The following is a 9172-nucleotide window of genomic DNA, read 5'->3' on the forward strand; positions in this document are numbered from 1 at the left end:
CAATCGGCACAAATTAGAACTCAATTAAATAATCAGATCACACCATTGCAATCGTATAAAATTTCGGTCACCGATTATTCCGGTCTAATTTCTGGAAATTAATTAATTAATTAATTATTAAATACCAAAAATGCAAACTAAGGCTTGTAAAGCCTAATTAAAAGCCGAGACGAGCCTGGAAAATTTCCGAACCACTATAGATAAATACTAGAGCTTATCTAGACTCTAGTTACACTACTCTAACCATCTAACATGCAATAATAGTTAATTAAATTGTTAATCTATTCTGATTATCCCCATAATCGATACTTAGTTTAAACTAATCAATCATTAAACGTCATTAACTTACTAAGTAAGGATTAGTGAGTTATACTCACTTGATTTGCGATCCACTTAGACCAAAATGACGGGGACGTGAATGGAGCTCGACAAATTCCAAAGCAAGCTTGCTAAACGGGGTCGGGAAAGCCTCCAAAATTGGCCAAACAACGACCTAGAGACCTACTCGGTCCGGTTTTGGTTTGGGCCGAGAGAGGGCTGAACGGGAGCTGACTAAGGCGGAAACGGGCTAAACCGGGTCCAAGTGGGGTTGGACAACGCTTCACGGGGGTGGAGGGAGCTCTGGTGACGGCGGGACGAGCTAGAGCAGCTCCGGGGACTTCCTGGGGTCGTGGCTAGGGCAAAACGATGGGCTGGAAGGTGCTGGTCCAGGGCTGTTAGCGAGTAGGGCGAGATGGCGTCGCAGTGGGGCTCCGGCGGTGGCGAGCGGCGGTCTAGCGATTCCAACTGGGCTGTTGAAGGTCTTCAAGCTTCGAACAACTAAAGTAAAGGAGGAGGAGGGGGCTTCGACGGGTGTAGGAGGGAGATGGGGACCGGTTTGCATGGAGGGGGCCACCAATGGCCTCTTCCTCATCTTCTTGTCCCCTTGCTTGGCCCACCACACTAGCTAGCCTTCCAGCTCAATTTTCAAACCAAAATGCCCCTTCTAGAAGGTTTGAGGTGGTCTACAAGTCATAGCCATGGGGCACGCTAATTTTGGTTGGGGTTGGTTCAATTTTCATTCAATTCCTCTTCGAATCCACTCATTTCATCTTCCATAAATCCCATTATCAAGTCAACGATCAATGTCGTGCCCTGATCCTCGAGCGCGCGCCCATCCTTCACCTGGTCGATTAATAGCGATATCCTAGGACGCATCGCCGACCCTTTTATGTTATTACGCAAGCAGAAGTTGTTAAACAATCCCCAGACAATAAAACAATGGGATAGAAAAGTATGGCCATATTTTTCACATTTGAAAACCATAACCACATTTTTATACAAGCTAACCTTATAATATATATTACAATACTATTCACAACGCCTGATCTATGACACATCAGTTCACAACTCGGGGTTTGCAAAACAGAGTGAGGTCTCAGTCCTCATCCGGGTCATACTCTGGATCATCCTCTGGATCCTCCTCTGGTTCCTCTTCCGGTTCTTCTTCTTTAAGCTCTTCTTTGGGGTCTTCCATCTCCTGATCCTCTTCCGGTCCCTCCTCCTCAGGCTCCACAATCTCCCCTTCCTCGCTCCAGTTAGCACCCTCAGCTGAGTACACTGGAGAATGAGGATTTTCCTCAAGCTTAGGATCTTTGGCATTGATCATCACTCTGTCCTTGGGATTTGTAGTCCCTTTTTCGAATGCTGCATCTAAGACGTACAAAGGCACATCATCTTCCAGTATGGGACCTTCTATTCACCCATCATGATAGTGACGATACCACGATCGATGCTCATGGGGCACCAAGCCGTCTCTACCCACATCAACCCAGATGGTGCATTTCACCAAAACATACTCCAATCCCTCAAGGTGGTGATCTATCGGTATGTGATAAGCTATCTCTGAAATACTCTCCGATATACCAAAATGCTCGGGAGGAGGGGGAGGTAGAGGTGCTGCCATCTACGGACCTGAAATGTTGTCCCGCTACGTCTCAGTGAGTTCTACCCTCCTAAAACTCGATTAGAAGGTGAATATGCCATAAGGGCTGCCTATGCACAACACGAGTCAGATGACTTACCTTAGCCTTAGATTCCACCTGCAATTCAATATAGTTCAATAGGCACCCAATCAATCACCATAAATCAAAACATCGATCAATTGACCTAGTCGATTACATGTCATCACGACCTTCCCCCGGTCATTTTAAATAAATATCATACATTCTCCAAGATGGAATATCTGGTCTCAAGCCCACATGCATTCTCCAAGATGACATATCGAGTCATCAAGCCCACGTGCCTTCTCCAAGATGACATACCTAATCACCGAGCCCATGTACATTCTCCAAGATGACATACCTAGTCACCGAGCCCACGTGCATTCTCCAAGGTGATGTATTGAGTCACTGAGTCAACAACTCATAATGTCTTTCTCCAAGATGACATGCTTAGTCATCAAGCCAACATAATATAACGCCTTTCTCAGAGGCGACATCCATAGTCATTGAGCCAGCGTGATATATTGCATAATCAATTTCCCATTTTTATCATACCCGATATAAATACATGTGCGTTGATACACGTCCGGCCTTAGCCAAAATACTATAATTTCCTTTCTGCAAATCCAACTATTTTCTGTAGTCTACCAAAACATTTTTGGCACTTTGTCAACCGATGTCCGGTTCTCTTTTAGTTAATTACCCAAAAATAATTAATTTTGGAATAAATCCTAAAATCATAATTAAATCTATTGAGCATGAATTAAAGCTTGAATAAATAAACAAACTACCTCATAATAATTAGCATAAAATTCCGGTCACCACCATCTTGGTTGAATTTTCGAAAAATAAATAAATAAATAAATACAAAAATTAATTACTAACTAGCAATAAATCCAACTTAGGCTTGTAATGTCTAATTGGACGCCGAAACGGATCTGAAAAAATTCTGAGGTTCATTCAATAAATACTAGAACCTATATACTCGCTAATGGCTACATCTAACCACTTACCATGCATCGAAAAATCACTAATTTAATTACTCTAATCTAATATATCCACCTAATCATGCTTAATCAATTCTAATCAACCCCTAAGCATCATTAGTATACTAAGCAAGGATTAGTGAGTTAAACTCACTTGTTTATCGAACCGTTCGGTTCAATTCGACGGGGACGCGATGGGGGCTGACTTTCTCCAAAGCGGGCCTAGGTTTCGAGACCCGAAACACCTCCAAAATGAGCCTTGAAGCTACTGGAATACCCACTTCCCTGCTCACTATTTGCTGCTGGTTGAGGCTGATCCGGGGCCAGTTGAGGTGAGCAAGGGCTGGCAATGGCTAGGCGGAGCTCTAGCGAAGCTTCGGCGGGCTGAGGTGGGGGTGCATGGCGGTCCACGATGGCTGGATAGCTCCAGCTTGGCTCTACCAATCATGGAACAGCAGCTAGGGCAGCGGAACAGGGTTGGAACATACACGGGGCCGGGCGAACTTGCGGGGGCAATGAGCGACGAGTGGTGGTGCGAATGGCGTGACGGCGAGGGCAGTGGCTTGCTAGCTTGCTTCGACGGCTTGCTAGCTATTCTCTGGAGTTAGAAGTCTCCAAGGCACACCAAGGAAGGGGATGGAGGTTGCACGGCAAGGGGGAGAGAGACGAAGGAGAGAGAGGGAAGAGGGGGCCACATGCCTTGTTTTTCTTCTCCCTTGTCCCCCACTCTTCATCCACAGCCAAGCAAGTCTTCCTTGGCTCTCCTTAGGCCACCAAGGCACCCTCTTGCAGCCTTGAAATGGTCCAAAAGACTAGGCAATGGGGGGGCATACGAATTTCCTTTGATTTCCTCTCAATTGGCCATCAATCCTTGAATCGACACAAACCGGTCTTAATAAATTCAATTGACACCTCAATTATCAAATTTGTATTTTTTCATCACCAATTGATCCACCTCACATCTCAATTTTGCGACTAAACGGTCCCGGCCTTTTTCCGAGTAAAAACGGCCCTGGGATGACTTTTTCTCAAAAAGTTTTGAGTTGCAGAAAAATCTTCTGAGACTGAGTCGATGTTCCTATAATTTATTATGACATGACATAATTTTCAATTTCTGAAATCAGACTCAAATTCTCGGTTAATTTCATTCATGCGTGTTTTTAGTGTGACCTAGGCTACCGAGTAACTTTCAAAAATTTTATAGTGTAAATGACCCATGGTCGATTTTCTTTGAGTCACAATGAACCCACTCAACTCATTGGTGACTCTTGATTGTCGTGAAAATCTCAGGGATTCAAATACGGACACAAGATACCAAAACAATAAGAAAATCAATCTAATGTTGGCCGACGAGAATTTTCCAATTTAGTGGTGTCACCCATGATTAGCCATATATCTCAGCCAAACCAACCTACCTCGATCTCAAATCGAATTTTAACGTGTCGTAATGGCCTCTAAAGATGGACACAGTCGAGAAGCCGATTCTTGGTCAAATTTTAAAGTCTATTGCCTTAAAATTCCTTAATGGTTTCCCAGATAGTCTAGTTATCTCGAGAGTGATCAGCTCTGAGAATAGCCCCATAGGCATGTCAAAGAAATGTCTGATTTATTTTATAGAAAATAGGACCGAAAATTTGGGATGTCACAATCAAGTTGGCATTTTTCCTTGCCAACTGAACTCACTTACATCCCAATTGTGTGATAAAAAACGATCCTCTGAATTTTCTGGACAAAATGACCTTACCTCGTCTTTTTCCCAAAAAGTCTTGGTTTGTAGAAAAATCTTCGGAAACGAGTCGACGTTCCTAAAATGACTCATGATGTGACATAACTTTCAATTTTGAAATCGGATTCAAATTCGCAGTTAATTTCAATCGACGCGATTTTAGCGTGACCTAGGCTATCAAGTAGCTTTTACGAATTTTTGGTGCAATTGACCCGTGGTCGATTTTCTTTGAGCCATAATGACCTCTCCGACACATTGGCGACTCTCGGTGGTTGTGAAAATTTCGAGATTTCAAATACGGACATAGGGTACCAAAACAATAGAAAAATTAATCTAGTGCCGATCGACGAGAATTTTGCAATTTAGTGGAATCACCCATGTTTAACCACACATCTCAGTCGAACCGACCTATCTTTAATTTTTAATTGATCTTACTGTGTCGAAATGATCTCGACAGATGAACACGATCGAGTAGCCAATTTCTTGTTGAATCCTCAATTATATTGCACTAAAATCTCTTAATGACGTCCCTAGATAGTCTAGTTATCTCATGAGTGATCAGTTCTTAAAATAGCACTATAGACGCGTCGATGAAAGGCCCGGTTTATTCAATTGAAAATAGGATTGAAAATCCATGATCGAAATTTAAACCATTACAATCTTTAAACAAAAAAGGTGGAGGTACAAACGTCTCATCGACTCTTTGCTCTCCTAGGTTGCTCTTTCAATACCATGGTGTTGCCAGACCACTTTTGTCACATCCTGACCCTCCGAGCACGTGCCCATCCCTACTTGGTCGATATAATAGCGATGTTCGAAGACGCATCGCCGACCCATTCAATTTTAAATACGCATGTGGAAGCAGATATAATGTGACAGTCTGATTTTTCCACTTCTGTTTTCAATTGAATGAGCCGAACTTTTCATCAACGCGCGCATAGTGCTATTCTCTGAGTTGATCACTCATAAGATAATTAGACTATTTGGGAAAGTCGGTAAGGGATTTTAATGCAACAAACTTAAGTATTCAATTAGGAATCGACTGCTCGACCGTGTTAGTCTACAAGGATTATTATGGTGCAGTCGAAAATCTATCAGAGATCAGAGATAGGCCGAATCGAACGAGGTACGCGATTAAGTGTGGGTGATTCCACATAATTGCAAAATACTCGTCGAACTGCACTAAACCGATTTCTCTGTCATTTTGGTACCATGTGCCTGTACTTGAAACTTTGAGATTTTCACAACAATCGAGAGTCACTAATGTGTCGAAGATGTACATTGTGACACGAGATAAATCGATCACAAGTCAATTGCATCAAAAATCCCTAAAAAACTACCTGGTAGCCTAGGTCTCGCTAAAATCGCATCCAATCGAAATTAACTGCGGAATTTAATCAGATTTTTGAAATTGAGAGTTCTACTGTGTCACAATCAATACTAGGAACATTGATGCATCCTCTCAAGGCCTTTTGAAAAACTTGAATTGTTGGTGAAAAAATCTTAGCAAAGAAGCTTGTTCATGGACTACCCGAACTATCATACCAAAAGTCTGATCTATGTACACCATGCGTGTTGGGAAAACATGTAAGAAATTCATTTAAACCAATAAATCAAGTGTCCAATAATCGTGTACTACAGCTCTTGCATATGGATCTCTTTGGACCAACCAGAACTCAAAGCATTGGAGAAAGTCCAAAATGAGAAAGGGTATGTTATTTCAAGTATACAAACAGACCATGGAGGTGAATTTGAAAATGCAAATGATCGAGTTGGTAAGTTTGAAGAAAAATCAGACGAAGGCATCTTCCTTGGATATTCAACCACCAGCAAAGCTTACAAAGTATACAACAAAAAGACTCAATCTGTGGAGGAATCGATGAATGTCAAATTCCAAGACTTTATGCAAAATCAATCAATTCAGACTCAACTTGAAGAATCTGAACCTATTCCAGATTCTATGAAGTCTAAATCTCCTGAAGCAGCTCAGACTTCAGAAGACCAGCAAAGAATGATAATTGAAGAATCAAATGAAGAAAATGATCAACAATCTGACAAATCAACTAGCAACTGGAAGCACAAGTCTAATCATCCCAAAGAACTCATTATTGGTGACATTAATGAGGGAATTCGTACAAGATCCAAAAGGCATGAAGAATCTAGTGCTGTGGCTCTTATTTTTGAAATAGAACCCAAGAGCATAGAAGAAGCCTTAACTGATGAAAGCTGGATTGAAGCTATGCAAGAAGAACTCAGGCAATTTAGTATCAATGATGTTTGGGAACTAACTCCTAAACCAAAAGGTAAATCTATCATTGAAGCTAAATGGGTTTTCAGGAACAAAATGAATGAGAAAGGAAAAGTCATAAGGAACAAAGCAAGGCTCGTGGCCAAAGGATATACACAAGAAGAAGGGATAGACTATGATGAGACGACTTACGCACCAGTAACAAGGTTAGAAGCAATTAGATTATTACTTGCTTTTTTGCTTGTTATAAGAATTTCAGGTTATTCCAAATGGACGTCAAAAGTGCTTTCCTAAATGGATTTATACAAGAGGAAGTCTATGTGGAATAACCTCTCGGTTTTGAAGACCCAAGGAAACCAGACTCTATATTCATATTTAAAAATGCACTATATGGTTAAAAGCAAGCACCTCGAGCTTAGTACGACAGGTTAAGTAAGTTTTTAATTCAAAATGGCTTTGTTAAAGGTAAAGTAGACACTACACTGTTTATCAAAAGAGAAAGCAAAAACTTATTGCTTGTTCAAATTTATGTTGACGATATTATTTTTGGATCTCCTAATGAAAATCTGTGCAAGAAATTCTCTAAGTCTATGCATAATGAATTTGAAATAAGCATGATGGGTGAATTAACCTTCTTTATCGTGCTTCAAGTGAAACAATTGAAGGAGGGAACTTTTATTCACCAAGAAAAATATGCCCAAGAACTTGTCAAAAAGTTTGGACTGGAGAATTGCAAAAAGACTGATATACCAATGTCAAGTTCCTTGAAACTGGACAAAGATGAAGGAGGAAGAAAGTAGACCAGAAGCTATACATGAGTATCATTGGTTCACTTCTTTATCTTACTACTTCTAGACTTGACATTTTGTTTGATTTCAATCAGACCCTAAAGAATCTCATTTGAATGCTGCTAAACGTATCTTCAAATACGTTGCTTCAACCTCCAATTCAGGTCTCTGGTATCCTAAAGAATGAGACTTTACTCTTCTTGGATATTCAAATGTAAACCTAGTTGGTTGTAGAGTTGATAGAAAGAGCACATCGGACACCTGTCAATTGCTTGGTAACAAAATAGTATCTTGGTTTTCAAAAAAGCAAAATACCGTAGCTCTTTCTACAGCAAAAGCAGAGTATGTGGCTCTTGGAAGTTGCTATTCACAAATTCTGTGGTTAAAACAACAGCTAAGAGATTTTGGAATTGAAGAGTCATGCACTGAGATAAAATGTGACAACACCAGCACAATCAATCTCACCAAGAATCCAATTCTTCATTCAAGAGCAAAGTATATAGAGATTCGACATCATTTCATTAGAGATCATGTTCATAATGGAGAAGTTTTGATACAGTTCATTGACTTGAAGAATCAACTGGCGGACATTTTTACAAAGCCTTTGGAGAAAAGTCAATTCAAGTTTATTCGTTCCAGACTCAACATCTTAAAGTCTGAAGAAGTTCAGACTTAGGGCTAAAAGTCTAAAGATATATAGACTCAGATGATCAAGATTCAAGACTATAAGTTATTTCTATTTTAGAATTTTATATGTCGAATAAAATCTCGAAAAGGTACGATTATCTATTAATCTATAATTGATTGATGTTATCATCCCCAGTTTTCGTAACTATTGCAATCATTCCTTTTCGAAAAAGAAGTTATTTTTGAAATAACAGTTATCTATTTTTTCAAAAAGGCAGTTATTTTTTGAAAAGGCATTTTTATTTTTCCTTTTTACGTTGTTCTGTATGCCTCGTTTCAATTGCTTTATATACTGTCGATTCTTCTTCATTTTACTTTCAAAACCCTAAGAAAGCACAGATCTTCAACTTCTCTTTTCTTCTCTTGTTTAATCCTCGAAAAGTTCTCACCTTTCTTGTGAAACAAGCTTGGAATCTCTCAAAGACTGTGAAGAATGTCGTTCCAAAGAAAGTCTTCAAGGATCGCGAACAGGGGACCATAACAAATGTGTGAGGGTCCTACGCATTTTGACCTCACCGAGGAAGAAGAATCTTCCAGACAGCAGCAAAGCCCACAACATTCTCAACAGTGTCCATCTCCTCCATCTAGACCTTAGGATATTGATCATCGAGCAAAGGATAGAATCATCGAAGATGCATAACCCGTAAGAACTCAAAAGCCCGCTTTTATTTTTAAGCTTTACTTTGCTTTGAAGAAGGGTGGTACTTTCTTGAACTATATTGATGAATTTTTTAAAGAGAAAGGGTATCAAAATG

At 40.3% G+C, this 9172-nt stretch overlaps 1 protein-coding gene across 1 annotated transcript; it reads right to left on the reverse strand.

Moving 5' to 3' along the window:
• Window positions 1–1417: 1417 nt before the first annotated feature.
• LOC120287033 (nucleolar protein 3-like) lies at window positions 1418–1806 on the reverse strand. Its single transcript, XM_039299677.1, has 2 exons — window positions 1743–1806; window positions 1418–1692 (listed from the first exon to the last, which is right to left on the reverse strand). The coding sequence occupies exons 1-2, from the start codon at window positions 1804–1806 to the stop codon at window positions 1418–1420; spliced, it is 339 nt and encodes a 112-aa protein (XP_039155611.1).
• Window positions 1807–9172: the final 7366 nt, after the last annotated feature.

Source organism: Eucalyptus grandis, chromosome 8 (assembly GCF_016545825.1).
Source record: "Eucalyptus grandis isolate ANBG69807.140 chromosome 8, ASM1654582v1, whole genome shotgun sequence".
NCBI lineage: Eukaryota > Viridiplantae > Streptophyta > Magnoliopsida > Myrtales > Myrtaceae > Eucalyptus > Eucalyptus grandis.

Coding starts and splice junctions, on each gene's coding strand:
- LOC120287033 (XM_039299677.1), bottom strand. CDS start 1,806: ATGTGGGTAGAGACGGCTTGGTGCCCCATGAGCATCGATCGTGGTATC. Junction 1,693..1,742: donor TATCGTCACTATCATGATGG/GTGAATAGAAGG, acceptor TGTACGTCTTAG/ATGCAGCATTCGAAAAAGGG.